The sequence below is a fragment of the Protopterus annectens genome, chromosome 4.part0 (assembly GCF_019279795.1).
Source record: "Protopterus annectens isolate FY-2018-M chromosome 4.part0, PAN1.0, whole genome shotgun sequence".
Classification (NCBI taxonomy): domain Eukaryota; kingdom Metazoa; phylum Chordata; order Ceratodontiformes; family Protopteridae; genus Protopterus; species Protopterus annectens.
Genome location: NC_056733.1, coordinates 1,031,243,335 through 1,031,259,892, shown reverse-complemented (window position 1 = coordinate 1,031,259,892; position 16,558 = coordinate 1,031,243,335). Strand labels below are relative to the sequence as shown.

At 42.6% G+C, this 16,558-nt stretch overlaps 1 protein-coding gene across 1 annotated transcript in view; it reads right to left on the bottom strand.

Moving 5' to 3' along the window:
* The window catches only part of FAM13B (family with sequence similarity 13 member B), a 2,585,606-nt gene that overhangs the window by 2,405,409 nt on the left and 163,639 nt on the right, over window positions 1–16,558 (bottom strand). The window contains exon 3 of the mRNA XM_044069837.1: window positions 11,468–11,658. Within this exon, the coding sequence (XP_043925772.1) occupies window positions 11,468–11,624 (157 nt within the window). The 5' untranslated portion in view covers window positions 11,625–11,658. The remainder of the gene's footprint in view (window positions 1–11,467; window positions 11,659–16,558) is intronic.

Here is a 16,558-nt window from a genome sequence, read left to right as displayed (position 1 = left end):
TTTCTCCCAAAGCTGCATTGTCAGTCTGCAAAGGGGGTAAGAGTGGGTGCCCCCCTGCTTGTACCTTGCTGGAGTTGGTTTTGAAAAGCCTCGATAGCATGCATTAATGCCAGCATTTCCTTTTGGTTTATATGCAGATGTGTTTCCTTTGGAGACCATTGTCCTTGTATACACCTGCCTTCCATGTGCGCCCCCCATCCGAGGTCTGAGGCGTCTGTAGTCATGGTCTGTGTTATCTGTGGTTTTTTGAATGACATACCTGTGTTTTCTTGGCTCACCGAGGCCCACCATAGGAATTCCTTTTGTAGGCATGGAATGAGTGGTATGATTGTCTCCAAGTTGTTGCTGTGCTGAGACCAAACGCTTTTTAGGTACCATTGAAGCTTTCTCATGTGTAGTTTTGCTAATGGAACCAGTAGAATGCAGGATGCCATGTAACCCAGGGCCTGTAGGAATCTCCTTGCAGTCATCTGGATGAGTTTTGCTAAACCTTTGAAGTATTGAGTTAACTTCTCTTGCTTGTCTTCTGTCAGGTAAACCATCTGAGAGGCTGTGTCTAGTTTGGCTCCTAAGAAGATTATTTGCTGGGATGGCTGCAGTCTTGACATTTGGAAGTTGACTGTGTATCCCAGAGCTTGAAGTAATCGTATGACATATTCCAGATTTTTTGTCAACATCAATTTGTCGTCCGCTTGTATGAGGCAGTCGTCCAGGTACGGGTAAATTTGTATACCCTGGAGCCTGCAATGAGCAATTACTGAAGCCAGGCACTTTGTAAACACTCTGGGTGCAGTAGATAAGCCAAATGGCAATGCTGAGAATTGATAATGCTCTGGCCCTGCAAGAAATCTGAGGTATCTTCTGCAGCTGTGTCCGATAGGGACATGCAGGTATGCCTCCTTGAGGTCCAGAGTAATCAGCCACAACTCCTTGCCCAGCATGGGAAGGAGTTGCTGTAGAGTCAGCATTTTGAACTTTGGTACTATGAGAAAGGTGTTTAATGCGGACAAGTCCAGTATTGGTCTCAATTGAGTTTCTTTTCTTGGAACAAGGAACAGTCTTGAGTAAAACCCCTGTTCTTGTTCTTGTTGTGGAACTCTTTCTATTGCTTTCATTCGAGTTAGCAGAGTGATTTGCTTGATAGCCTCTGCCCTTTGATGTTGTGGTAGATTTGGCATGCCTTGTTTTCTTGGTAAGGTATGAAAATGAAACCTGTACCCTCGGTCTATAATGTCCAAAATCCATTTGTCCTTTGTCAGTCTGTGCCCGTTTTCTGCAAACTGAGATAATTTCAGCTTCTAGTTGTTCCCTGGTAGGCGGTAGTAGAGGAAAGTCATTGAGATTGTGGTTGTTGGGCAGGAGAAACCCCTGGGTCACCTCTGGTTTCCTGGCTGCCATTGACGTCCCCTGTAAGGGCCTCTGTATTGGCCTCTTCCTCGGCCACGTCTGTTCTTACCCCTTTGAAACTTTTCTGTGTTAGGAAAGGACCAGTTGTTTGAAGGCCAATTCCTACTGAATCTGGGGGGTTGAACCTGGAGGAAATCCTTTACAGTTTGAACTGATTTTGCTTTTTCTTCAATGGGCTTTAACACATCCTTAGCATTTGCCTCAAAAAGCTTGTTCTTTTCCAAAGGTGCATCCAGAAGTTTTGCTTTTACATGATCTGGTAGAGGTTGATCTTTTAACCAAGCATGTCTACGCATCACTGCCCCTGTCATAGCTGCCCTACATGAAGATTCCAGTGCATCATATCCACACTGCAGGAAGTGATTGCTTACTTGCTGAGTGTTATGTACAGCTTCCTGCAAAGTCTTCCTGTCTAAAGGATCAGGAGAAGCTAATGTTTTTTGTAAATCTTCTAAGAGATAATCCTGATATTGGAACATATGAAAAAGGCAATTTAAAGCTCTCATAGATAAGGTAGTGGATGTCTAAACCTTTTTACCCCATCTCTCTAATGACCTTGCTTCCCTGTTGGAGGGCAAAGGATTTTTTGAGGTGGAGGCTGAAACTCCTTTAGGCCCCTGTGAAATAGTTTCCAAATCAACAGTATGGGCCCTGAATAAATGGGAATGAGTTTCTGGGACCCTGTAATACCGGTCTGGCTTGGCTGGAGCAGGAGGGAGAGTATCAGGCCTGTGCTGAGGCTTCTTAAGGAAAGTCCTAAGGCATTTCCTGGAATCAGAATATTCCTGACCCTGCCACTTGAAATGTTCCCTCATGGTGTGAAGAACTTCCCCAAAAGAAATATCCTCAGGAGGGGAGGCCGAAGGTATGGAATCTTCTGCATCAGAGTCCTCATAGGTCTGTAAGAGCTCTTCCTGGCTATCAGAGTGGACAGAGCCCTCAGAGTCTTCATCTGAAAGAGTAGGGTCAGAGGGTTCAACCCGGGATGGGATGCTCTCTCAGGATGGGTCTGTGAACCTCTAATCATGGAAATTAAATCAGCAGCCATGGACATAATTTGTGTCTCCGGAGTCGGCTGAGGTAAGGATTTAGAAGTAATATGCTTTGTTCTGCTGGCTGCCTTAGCCCTAGTGTAGGCCTTAATAGACATGGCCATAGGAGGCCTGGCAGCTCCACGTGCAGGAGTGACCTTGTCTACAGCAATGGTCTCGGGCATTTCCTCAGTTTCGGTATCCGGAGGAAAATCTATAACTGGCGGAGTAATGTCTGGAATCGGAGTCGTCGGTAATGCGGTGTCTTCGGTTCGGAGCGGTGGAGAGACCGTCTCAGAGGGAACCGGAGCACTCGCGCTAGGTTTTGGCGTGGAGTCGGTGGTAGACGCGGGCCGAGGATGTCGGTCTCGGTCTTTTCGCTTTTTGGGAGTTTGCGATGTCGGAAGATCCGACGGCATGGTGTAAGCAAATTTATCGCCGAAAAACTCTTCAGCGAACTCCACCCGGTGCCTGAGTGCGCTTGTTGAAGCGAGCACAGGCTGCACAGGCCGAGACGTCGTGGTCTGGGCCCAGGCAAGGGAGGCAGTAAGACTGGAAATCCTTATGAGGTATTTGTTTACCACAAAAAAGACAATTGTTAACTTTTTCAGTAATTTCTGACATCGGCTGAGGCAAGAAAAGGCCCCAACGGAGTACTTAGCTTTTTTGATGACTTCGGTATCGTACAATACAGCAGCTGACCGACCGGCACTTGCGAACTGCTTCTGCTTCGGGCACCGCGCGGCAAGAAAGACTGAAGAAAATGGCGTCGGCTGATGTTTATATACTCCAGCCGCTCTGACGGAGAGAAATGCGACATCAGCCGACGTCGGACCCAGACTTTGGAATCCGCCCGACCGAGGGCTGCCAGAGGCAGGACAACCCACATGTTATGACTGCAGTTGCATTCTTGAAGGACATCTAAAGAATATATGCAACTAAAATAAATAAGTTTTAAATGTGGCACACCTTGACTTAATGTGGAATGTTAATAGCTTAGTGGACAAGAAAAAAATGGAGAAAAATGCTGACTTATCTGTGCAACTCTGCTGAAAAACTTAAAAGAAACAAACTTGAGTCATGAGCACAGGGATTCTCTGCTGGAATAGGAGAGAAAAAAGGGATTTTAATATTAATGTTTATGCTAATGCCCTTTTTGATTAAGGAACAAATAAAAACTAGACAGGAAGATCTACAGTAATTGAGAGGTTGTTGGAGGGGTGTTAGAATTACACTGCCTGTAGTACATACTTTCCATGAGAATCATCAAGACAAAACAAAGAACATTATGGGGGAAGCTGCATAAGATGTGTGGTGGTAGCCACAGACTGGAATACTACAGGAGACGAGGAAGATGCACTCCTCTGTTCTCTTTCTTCTCTTTACAAAATGTTTCACAGAGTCAATACCTGAAAAAAGGTCAGTTGCACTTAGTGAATAACCTGGTAAAACAAATATAAAAAAATGTATCTGGGCTCAGTGACAACACTCATTTTCAGGAAAATATGGTTGGTAGGCAAGACTACACTGTTTTAAATCCACTGGTCTATATTCATATTTTTAAATATTCCTGCTTGGAATTTGTAGCATTTTTCAGTTTAACTTCAATTTGTGTTTCCTTTACACTTCTGCACTTTTTTCAGCGTTTGTCACAATACTCTTTCACGTGTTGCAAAACTTCCAAGTGGTACACATGTACTGCCTGACAAGCTCAGCAGATGTGTTTTTGTAGTTTGCACAGTAATAGGGTGAAAAAATCTGTACTAGTTCTCCTATTAAAAAAGGAAAAGAAAAAAAAAGTTTTGCTTTTTTGTTCGATTTTCAATAAGCCACTGATGAACCAGTTGTGTTTGATTGCCTTCAATAGAGTACAGTTTTTGATATATTGATAAAAACACACATTATACACATCCACGTATATAAACATATACTTTTGTATATACACACATACTTACTACATACATCCAACTTTAATATATAAACATGCAGATATGAGTATGTGCAATGTTACAATTTAGCAATAATCCACAAATGGGTGTCAGAATGTCAGGATTTATCCAAGGTTGATTGCACACAAGATTATAAAAACTGACAAACATACAACCCAGCACAAAACATCCCAAATTCACAAATTCAACTTAATTTCACTCAAACACAAACCATACAACTACAAAACCCACAAGCACACTCCACATGTCACATTTACACACTAACATCCCACAACAAACACACACCAAACAAATATTGAAAAGAAGTTCTACACAAAGTGCACAGCAGCTCCTGGAAACAAAGTAGTAGTCAGTTAATCCACCACAAATAGTTTTAACAAAATTTCAAAAAGGTCAAATCAACTCGTGACTAAAAATACAACAAAATACAAGCCACTGTTCAATAACATTAAGCACTTTCATCCTGACGTTGTTCCATGGTTACACTCAAAGTTATAAAGGAGCCCCCTTAAGTAAACGAAACACACAAAATTTTAAAAAATCCAATAAATATCCAATAATATGACGATAACAGTTTGTAAGCAGTGGTGGCGCTGCGGTAGCGTTGTCACCTCACAGTAAGACGCTGTCCGGTTCGATTCTCAGCTAGAGCGTCTTCTGCGTGGAGACATGCATGATTGGCGTACCTTCGTTGAAGGTTGTGCATCAGGGCTGGTAACTCAGCACATAAAAATAAACTACCAATCATTAGCGGACCGGAGTTCCGCTGTGGCGACCCCTAACTGGGAAAAGCCGAAAGACAAAACAACAAAATATGACGATAACAGTTTGGACTATAACTGACAAAAACTCATCTGAAAATTAATCTAGTCCTAAAAACATCTACATTTGTAAAATATGTAAAACAATACCATTAAACAGAATACATTTTCATGAAAAAATATAACAGAAAAACTGAAAATCAGTTTCACGGCTCTCATCTTTAGAAATGGGGTGAAGGAAAAGTACAGTTGTGTACCTGCCATAAATGTAGATGTTAGAGTGAATTCACTGTTGCAGTCATTACACTTGGGTTATCCTGCTGGCAAGGCTACCCTCAGTCAGCCTGAATTCCAAAGTCCTGGTCCGGCGTCGGTTGCTGTCGCTTCTTCCCTGACATCTGAGCACCAGGGGTATACAAGATGCAGCCAACACCATTTTCTTCAGTTTTTCTTGCCCCAGATGTCAGGTGCCCCCAAGAAGGTAGGCAATATATATTGCTTATAAAAACATACAGTGAAATAAACACAATACCTTCATCTACAAGCAAATACACCACTTAGGTTGTATAGGATAGAGAAGTATAGATAAGTCCCAGCAAAGAAAGGGGGGTGGAGGGTGGATAACCTGGACTGCAACAGTAAATACACTCTAACATCTACATTTATGGCATGTACACAACTGTACTATGTTCATCGTGTTTCACTGTTGCAGTCATTACACTTGGGTTGAATCCCAAAGCTGAGGTAGGGCGGCTGGATCTAAATAGGATTCGGAGTGGCTATGAGGCCCTGCAGAACTGCAGTGGCAAAGCCTGCTCTGGATTTAGAGTAAAGAGGCAAGTGATAATGCTTGGTAAAACTGTGCACTGAACTCCAAGTTGCAGCCTCCAAAATTTCCTTGGTTAGTACTCATATGAGAAAGGCTGCTGAAGTGGCTGCTGCCCTGGTTGAATGTGGCCTAATATTCTTAGGCACTGACTTGCCATGCTGTGCATAGCAGAAATGAACACAGTGTCCTATCCATTTTGAAATAGTCTGCTTTGCATATGCTACAAACAGTTGCTCAGTTTTTCTGAAAGCTTTTGTTTTGTCCAAGTAGAAGCGTAGCTGCCTGTGTATGTCCAAAGAGTGCAGAAGTTTCTCCACTTTATTCTGGTGATTTGGATAAAATGTTGGCAAATGAATGGTTTGGTTAAGAGCCACACTGGATACTACCTTTGGCATAAATGTTGGGTTTGTCCTTAGAGAAACCCTGTCCGGATGAAAAATGATAAAAGGTTCCACTGCCATTAATGCCTGTAACTCTGAGACTCTTCTTGCTGAAGTTATTGCTAGGAGCAGAGCAGTTTTCCATGATAAGAATTTTATGTCAGCTGTGCTGGCTGGCTCAAAAGGAGGTAGTGTGAGCTTTTCTAAGACAAAGTTGAGGTCCCATGTAGGTATCGGTGCTCTCCTTGGGGTCTTATGTTTTTTGCCCCTCTGAGGTACTGTTTTAGTAGTGGATGAGAGAAAATAGGAGGTTCCGTATTGTAATGAGCTGAAATGGCAGAGGCATGGGATCTTAATTGATGAGAAGGATAGGCCTTTGTCCAGCATCTCAGTTAGGTATTGTAAAATCTGAAGAATATTTGGAACAAGTGGTTCAAAACCTTGTGCCTGGTTCCAAGCACAGAATTGCTTCCATTTTTCTGCATAAGATTCCCTGGTGCTGGGCCTCCTGGCTTCCAAAATGACATCCATAACAGCTTTAGAGAGGTGTGTTCTGAGTGGCTATTATCCGCCATGCAGCCAGATTTAAGGTTCTGAGTTGGCTGTGCAGGATCTGATTGTTTTGTTGAGTCAGAAGATGAGAAGTTAGAGGTAAAGTCCAGGCTGAGCCTTGAGACAAGCTCTTTAGGATTGGGTAGCAGTGCTGGCGTGGCCAGTCTGGGGCAATCAGAATCATTTTGGCTTCTCGTCGGACTTTTAGGAGCACCTTGGGAAGGAGAGGCAGTGGTGGAAAGGCATAAACTGCTAGGGTTTTCCAGCTGAAAGATAGAGCATACACTTTCCATGCTTGTGAGTGATAAGTCCTTGTGCAGAATCTCTGTAGTTGGTAGGTGTGAGGGGAGGCAAAGAGATGTCTGGGCATCCCTATTTCCTTGTTACCATGCTGAAGACCTGTGGATTTAGTTTCCACTCATGAGGGTCCATGAGGTTTCTGCTTAGTTCGTCTGTCAGAGTATTTTTCTTTCCTGGCAGGAATTGTGCCTGCAGATGTACCAGATAGGTCAGTGCTGCAAAGTCATGGCTTGCCTGCAGAGGGGGTAGGAATGTGTGCCCCCTTGCTTGTTTATGTACCACATAACTGTGGTATTGTCCGTCTTTAGTAGTAGTTGTCCTGGATGTAGCAGATCCTTGAAGGCTGTCAGGGCATTCTGTACAGCTAGCATCTCTTTTTGATTGATGTGAAGATGCATTTTGTCCGTGGGCCACGTGCCCTGAATACATTTTCCTGTCATGTCTGACCCCCAGGCATAATCCAATGCATCTGTTATTGTCTACCTGGCTGTGGGTAAAGTGAAAGGCTGAGCCTTGTTGTGGTGACAGGCCAGTGCCCACCATCGAAACTCCTGTTGCAGGCAGGGAATAAGAGTTATTACAGTTTCCAGGCTGTGGCAATGTTGAGTCCAACACTTTTTAGGTACCATTGTAGCTTCCTCATATGCAGTCTTGCATATGGAGTTAGCAGAATGCAAGATGTCATGTAGCCCAAAGCCTGCAGAATTTTTCTTGCAGGTAGCTGGGTCTTTGTTGCCATCATTTGAAAGTAATGAGTCAGATGTCTTTGCTTGTCTGGCGTGAGATAAGCCATCTGGGCAGTTGTACTTAAACTTGCACCCAGGAATATTCTCTCTTGAGAGGGCACTAGTTTTGATTTCTTTTCGTTTACAGTGTACCCTAGGCAAATTAGCAATTCTTTTACAAACGCCAGATGCTTTAGTAGAATGTCCTTGCTCTCTGCTTGAATAAGGCAGTCGTCCAAGTAGGGATATATTTGAATTCCTTTTTGTCTGCAAAATGCATACTGGTGCCAAGCATTTTGTGAAGACCCTGGGCGCAGTAGACAAACCAAAGGGCAGTGCAGAGAATTGGTAATGCATTGAGCCAGCTATGAATCTGAGGTATCTTCTGCAAGACTGTCCGACTGGGACATGCAGGTATGTCTCTTTGAGGACCAAAGTAACTAGACAAGCCTTCTTGCCCAGCATGGGTAGAAGTTGCTGCAGTGTCAACATTTTGAATTTTGGAACATCCAGGAAAGTATTTAGAATTGACAGGTCCAGTATTGGTCTCCAGGCTTTGTCCTTTCTGGGTACCAAGAAAAGTCTTGAGAAAAATCCTTGTCCCTGTTCTTGCTGTGGCACTTTTTGTATTGCTCTCATGTCCATAAGAGCAGAAACTTGTTTTTGTGCCTCTACCCATTGGTTTTGTGGCAGGTCTGGCATACCTTTTGACCTTGGTAGGGTGTGAAAGTGGAGCCTGTAACCCTGAGAAACAATATTCAGTACCCACTTGTCCTGGGTGATCATGTGCCAATTTTGTGAGAAAAGTACTAGTTTTCCCCTTAAGGGTGATGTCAAAAGGTAAGTGCTTGGTTTGGTAGATGGAAGTCATTGGGACCGTTTCCTATAAGGTTATGATTTGTCTTCTCCGCCTTTGGGGGCTGAAGCACCCCATTGTTTAGGTCTGTATAAGCCTTGTGGCTGAGATCTGCCTCTTGGGCGTCTGCATCAGCCTCTTTGTGGCCTGTCTGACACTGGAAAGGACCAATTTTTAGAAGGCCAGTTCCTGCTAAATCTAGGTGGCTGAACCGGTAAGAAATCCTTTACTGCCTACATTGATTTTGCTTTATCCTCCATTTTTTTTTTAACATCTCCTCAGCCTTAACACCAAAGTATCATGCTGTAATGGAGCATCCAATGATTTTGCTTTAACATGATCAGGTAAACTCTGTTCTTTTAACCAAGCATGCCTTCGAACGACAGAGCCTGTAACTGTGGCTCTGCAAGAAGCCTCTAATGAATCAAAACCACACTGCAGAGTATGCTTTCCCACTTGGTCAGCTGCATGCAATAAATCCTGCACTTCCTTATTGTCAGGACATTCTGAGCTTGTAAGCATTTTCTGTTTTAGCAAAGACATTAGGTATTGTTGATATTTAAGCATGTGAAACTGGCAGTTTAAAGCCCTTACAGCTAAAGTAGCAAAGTGTAAACTTTTTCCCCCCATCTATCCAGTGCTCTAGAATCCCTATCAGAGGGAACAGGGGTTTTTTTGCAGTGGAAGCCTTGACCCCTTTGGGACCCTGAGAAATTGTTTCTGGGTCAGCAGCAGGGTTTTTATAAAGAAATTTATGAGAGTCTGGGACCCTGTAGTACCTATCTGGCTTGACTGGTGCAGGGGGTAATGAATCAGGAGACAAACTGGATTCCGAGAAAACATCATCAACAATATCTAGTACAGGGGGAATAGCAAGGGGCCTGTGCTGAGGCAGTAAAAGAAAGTATTGGAGCCTTTCTTGGATTCTGAATAATCCTGGCTCTCCCAATGGAAATGCTCCCTCATGGTGTGCAGGGTTTCCCCAAAAGAGTAATCCTCAGGAGGAGAGGCTGAAGGGATAGATTCTTCAGCATCAGTGTCCTCATAGGGAGGAAGAGACTATCCCTGTTCTGACGAGGAATCAGAGGAAATAGAAACCTGGTCAGAGGAGTCAGTGTCTTGCCTAAGCCTTTTATTAAGAGGGGGATGGGAACCCCTGATCAGAGTAATTAGGTCCTCAGCCATTTTAAGCATCTGTTTCTTTGGTAATGGATGACTGTTCAGGAGAGTGCTGTACTTGTTTGTCTTTAATGGTGTTTTACACTTTGCCTTGGCTGCTGAAGTAGACTTGACAGTAAGCTATGAAGGTCTGAAAACACCCTCAGAAGCCAATGCCTGCTCAGCGGCTCCGGACCCATCTGAGGGAATAGTCTCCGTAAGCCCAATACCTCGAGTTTCCAGAGGCCTAGTTGTCTCCACGTGGGAGTCGGAGGCGGCCTGTGGCTCTGAAGTAGCGGGTGTCAGGGGCTGCGAAAGTGCCTCACTGAGAACCGGCGACTGGCCTAGAAGAGGCTTCGCTGTCGGTTTTGGACCTCGGATGCCTGTCCTTTTCTTTGTCTTTGCGTTTTTTTATGAATTCCAGTCGTCGGTTGTTCTGACGGCATTATGTAGTTAAACCTTCGGCCAAAGTAATGTAAATCAAAATCAAACCGACGCTTAATAGTGCGTTGGTTGAATCTAGCACAAAACCGACAACTAGCAACGTCGTGGTCAGGGTTAGGCAAGGAATACAGTAAGAGTGAAAATCCTTATGAGGTATTTGCTTCCCACAAGAAATACAATTGTTAACTTTTACTGACATCGGTCTGGAGCAAGAAAAAGTTTCCCCAACAGGGTACTTAACTTTACTGAAGACTTTGGTTCTAAAATTCGATTTAGAAAATCTCAGGAGTCAGCTGACCGGCACTTGCCAACTGCTTTTGCTTCGGGCACTGTGCAGCAAGAAAGACTAAAGAAAATGGCGTCGGCTGCATCTTATATACCCCTGGTGCACTGACGTCAGGGAAGAGGCGACAGCAACCAATGCCGAAACAGGACTTTGGAATTCAGGCCGACTGAGGGTAGCCTGCCAGCAGGATAACCCAAGTGTAACGACTGCAACAGTGAAACACGATGAACATCATTTTCATTTAATCCTGGTGGGCTAAAAGAATTCAATCTGAGCTGTTGTATCAGTTACCCATATTCTTGCTTATTCTCCCAAGCTCCACCTCTCACGTCTACCCATGTGTTCTCAAGAATAAAAAATAAAACTTTGTAAAAGCTTGGCAGGTTCCTGAATGTTTGTATATGGCGTTATTTTGGTTTTCAGTAAGAATATCATAATTATGTTTGTAAATTCTCTTAAACACAGCCTCTTCTGTTCTCCCTATGTAGTAACTGGGACAAGTGGTGCAGAAAGCTAAGCGGACTACACCTTTACTCTGACAGTTCCTTGATTTGGGCTAATAATTTCCCAAGTACCACATACTACCTGAGAAAACAAAAGGGCACAGTCTACAAAATGTACAAGCACCAATCTATGAATATGTATTGAAGGATCTAATTATGCAATGACCATACAAAAAGAAATAAAAACGTGAAACAAACCCCATAAGTATTTCACGCTTGCACATAAATTTTACATATATTAAAAACACAATTCATCTTTTTAAGTCCGTCAAGTGGAAATGCATACCAAATGTCTCAATGTAGCGTACGAGGCACAGGATTATGAATGGAATACCATTTTCTGATTGCCCTTCCTGCTGAAGCTCATCAAGAGAGATACCAAAAATTTTGTTGGCTAGAACAGAGTCGCAATTGCTTAAGGAAGCAGAGGAGCTCTTCCTCATATCTTCTTTGCAGCCAGAAAGCAAAGCGGATTTTCTGCAGGAAGGAAAACCGTAAAAATCAGGTTATTGAAATAAAGATTTACAGGTTTTGTTAAAGAAATAAATACAGGTATTTTGACATCATTAACAAGAACGTAGCACAACTGAATTTTGGCTTACGCTTACGTAATACAGAATCTGTAGCAACAGCAGTTAAACATGCATAGTCAATAAAATGAGTGCAACAGGCTGTGTGCAAGCAGAAATGAAGACAGCATCATGAATGTATTGAAGGATTACGTTACAGAATATTTACAACTGGTGGGCAACATTTTTCACTTTCCTGCCTATACGCGGTATTAACTGTGCTGTTTAATAAAGCTAGGCACTGAATACGTCATTTTGCTGAACAGACATTTAATCACTAATGAAACTGGTTAAAAAGGTAACGACATGTCAGTAGCCAAACGCACATTCCTGTATACTTTCATCATTATTCTTCCATGATGAACCCCCACTCCTTCCAAAACCACATCGACATTTTTTCATAGGTGGTTACTAGGCTAACAGCCCTACAGCCCTTACAAGGTGAGCCATATTTATCCCGAGTTGCCCCAACTGTTGAGGGTTAAGTGAGTGAAGTTCATAGAGGTAATGGTCTATGGTAGTTAATACAGACTCTCTTGTCAAGGAGGGACATGGGCACCAACCCAGGTGCGAGTATGCAGTCACCCATCCATTCATCTAGGTTGCATTTGAAGAGGGTCATGGGAAGAACTCTGTTTCACAAAAACTGGAAGCTTGTTCCACAGAAGTGTCCGTCTCTGGGAGATGCATCTCTCCAGCATGACCTGTTCGTGTCAGAGGCTAGGTTAAGATCCCTGGACCAACTGACCCACCTGCAGTTTGATTTACAAATATGCAGCATTTCCATCAGAGCCAAGTCACAGACTGCCCTTTAAGCCAGGCACATGTCACCCCCTTAGCAACCTGTAGGAGACAGAGCACAGTGACCGTGCTTTCAGTCTTTCTGCCCAAGACTCGTTTTGTGTACCCTATAATTTATTGACGAGAAACCTCTGTGGTCTTTCCAATTGCTGCAAGTGTAAAAGGGAGCACTGTACTCACTTATTGGTCTGATGAGGGCCAAATATAATGGAATTATAACATCCTTAGATTTAGATGCGATACCTTTACTTATAAGCTGTGCCACAAAGAAGGATTTCCTTGCTACTGTGGTTAAGTGGTGGTCAAAGTTCAGACTGCCATCAACCTGAGTGCCCAGATAACCTACCACTGGGCCTACATTTAAGGGGTGATGTCTAATGTATTTCGCAGGGATATCAGATTTCCCAATGGGAGTAATGTATTTTTTGCATTTAGCTTTAATCTGTGCCTCAGGCGCCAATCATTTATCTGAGTCAACCTTGTATGCAGTATATTAATATTGTATGGGGACTCGATGGATTGTTCCTAATTTGTAATAGTCAGCAAACTTGATAAGTCATATGCTGTCCAAGTTTGCTTGGACGTCTGAGAAATTCCAAACAGTAAAGGGCCCAGTACAGAACTCTGTGGTATGCCACTGGTGATGGGTCTTTTGCTAGACATGAAGTCACCCACTTTGACAGTGTATGTCCCTTCCCGTGAGCGAGTTGGCTACCCATCTGGTAATGCAGGGGTTAAAATCCCAACTGAGAGAGTTCCTCTACAATACCTGACTGGGGGGGACTGGATCACATGCATTGGCTAGGTCAAGACAGGTAGCGTATGCACTTGTCTTTCACCTCGTCCAAGGCCTTGGTAACATTTTCAAAGTCATCACGCATGCTTAACAGGCATGATCTACCTTTAACGAATCAGAACTGGGTTGGGTCCAGAGCTTTGGGATTATCTATGTCCTTTTTAATAAGATCCATAATGATTCCTTCTATGACCTTGCAGATGAGGCTAGTCAAACTTATGGGCCTATAATTTCCAGGGTCAGTTGATGGTCCCCCTTTGAGCAGAGGCATTACTGTTGCTGTCCTCCATTCTGCCGGACCACAGCCAGTTAACACGCTGTGGTTAAACAGTGATCCAAGTAGGTCTGCTAGGTCATGTTTTAAGTTGCTTAAAAGGCAAGTCGGGATGTTGTCTGGTCCCACTGATGCCATGTTTCTGGCCTTGGAAAGTGCTGAGTTTACCTGCTCTCTTGAGATAAGCTGTGGAATGGTGTCAGGTATACTTTGTTCTCCAAATCTGTCAGCTAGCAGGCTGGCTATTACCTCCAGTTGAGTATGGGTGGTGCCATCCAAAACCAGTTCACCAACATAGCTGGGTATTCCCTTTTAGATTCTGGACGTAGTCAAATAATGCCTTGTGATTGTCCTTAGCTAGGGAGGCTATTTTTGCTTCATAATTAGCTTTGGAGGACTTGACAAGATCTCTAATTTAAGCTAGTGAGGGATTTCTTCCTCTGCTGAGCCAGCTCCCTCTTGTTCTTGGACGTTCATTTTTTTCTCTTGTTGTCCAGCCTGTCTTACACTAGCGGTCCCACCAGGACGGCTTGTTTTTACATCAAGACCTGGATTTAATCCAGTCGGGTACAGCCAATCTTATACAACTGCTTAAGTGGTTACAGTGGGCAATGGAGTCAGTGTTATCTGCTTTTGAGGGGGCTTTGAAACTTCTTATACCATCTGTTACTCCCAAACTTTCGAATAGTACAACTATCAATTTCAGATTGAACTGCCCCCTTCTTTAAGTCCACTGATTTTTATTCCATAGAGCTAACTTACTACATTTTATCACTTGATAATTTTTTTTTTATCATCTTAAACTTTTTTTTTTTACATTTTGCCCTTAAAATCACAAGTCTCCTACAATTACAAATTTTCACATTAACCACCACATAATCTAATATTTGATGAAACAGAATCTTTCCTTGCTATTTGTATATATGCGCGTAATAAGATTCAACAAACATTCTGCCTGCCTCACATCCACAACAGTTAATCTTCCTTCTGTACAGTTGCATTCAGTATTTTGACTGCCCCCCCCCCCCTTTTTTTTTAAACATAACACAGCCACTGGGGAACATTCTCTTCCTAACTTCCATATGTTTCCACCCCACAATTTTTCTATTTGCAATCTTTCACTTGTCAGGAATCTTACATCCTCAATAAGAATATCTACTTCACATTTAGGTCACCCATTCCAGTATCTTATCCTTCTTACAGTATTAATACTACTATTCACAGTTAATGAAAGCACTCTAAAATTATCACTTCTTCTCCAAGTTTAGTGTAAGAAATGGCCCCGATCTCTAAAGACAGCTCTATCAAGAGAGAGCAACACCACACACAAAGGTTCAACAATAATGAAGCAATTAAAACAGGATGAGCGCTTTCGGTCCAAGACCTTCCTCAGATCCCAACATAACCAAGTTTATTCATTCAGCTAAAATAGCACAAGCAGCCAATCAAGAATCATCTCCGGAGCCTCCGCCCCTTCAATACAGGCTTGAGAGGGATCAGCCCATTTATTCCTGTCAGTTTATCCGTCTGCAAGTCAGCTATCTATTTGGTCTCCGCTATTTCAGATCTGTTGTGCAGATCACCTCCCCTAATAGTATCACAAATTATTTCCAGGATTGAAAATGAAAAATTGAGCCCATCATTCCCCTAATTATTTTGATAAAAAAGCATATGAAACATTTTTTCCGTACATCACCAATGGTTACAAGTTGTTACTTAAACATTCATAGCATTAGAATCAGCATGTCCCCTTAATTTAGAGGTTCTATTAATTGTTGGGTGCTTAAAAATATTTTTATTAATAAATAGATATGCTCAACATCATCTACAAAGAAAAGTTCCTTCCTTAAGAGGAACATCACTGGACTCCTTTATGTTCTTATAACACAACACGGTTTTCAAATGCTATTTACTCTTAAAAGAAAACCTTGTAGTTTCTCCCACAATGTTAACTGTAGACAAGTTGAAGAGCAATTTCCGATTCCTGTTCATCATCTCACATACCTGCGACATATCATTACTAAAAGTGAGTGCACATCTTAATTGTTCAAGACACCCACTAACTTAACTATATGTTGCCTTGTGGTCTCTTTCTTGAAAAATATGATCTTCCATTGCTCAGGGTTCTAAGTGGGGAAAACGAACAGACATTTGAAGGAGAGGATTCTTGGTCATTTAGGTGAAACAGATCCGACCCTCGGATCAGACTTTGCCGCTTTTTTCTAGCTTGTGAAACACAACGTTCTCCAGCTCCTCTCTTACTCATAATGCACTAAACGCCCCTCCTTACTTCAGATCTTGTTTGATGTCCTTCAAGCTACGCAATTAAAGAAAAGAAAGAAAACACTATCTGAAGCTCAAAGGAAAACGCGTTTCTACAGCATCACTGAATCCTTCCAGAAGTCAGACTGGTAGGGGTGTTGGAAAGAGGGAAGCTGAAGAATGAAAAATGGAAACCACAGATTAAATGTTATGGTCAGTACATAACTTCTTTATCCGATGTCATTTTTTTCTCAACAACTGGGACAGAGTCTCCAGCTACCTGAATTCCCAGGAGTACTCTAAGGATGGATATTCCAGAGTACTGTTGAGCTGTAGGCTGCTCTTCCCCTCGAGACCAGATCCAATCTGTAATGAGTAATAAAGGTCTGAGGATTAGCCCAAGTTGCTGCTGCACAGACATTGTCCATGGAAGACCTATACAAAAATAATGAAGATGTTGCCATATACCTGGTTAAATGGGCTCTCAAAGATTTTGGCAGAAGACAATCCAAGTTTGTTACAGACAAATGAAACACAGCCACTTGCTAAAGTTATTTTTACAAATAACTTGCCTTATTTGGATTCTGCAAAAGAGAAACGATTATCTGTTTTTCTGAAATTCTTTACATCCCATTTTAAGAAATGTTGCTCCTTTTTTGGGTATAGACTGTCTAT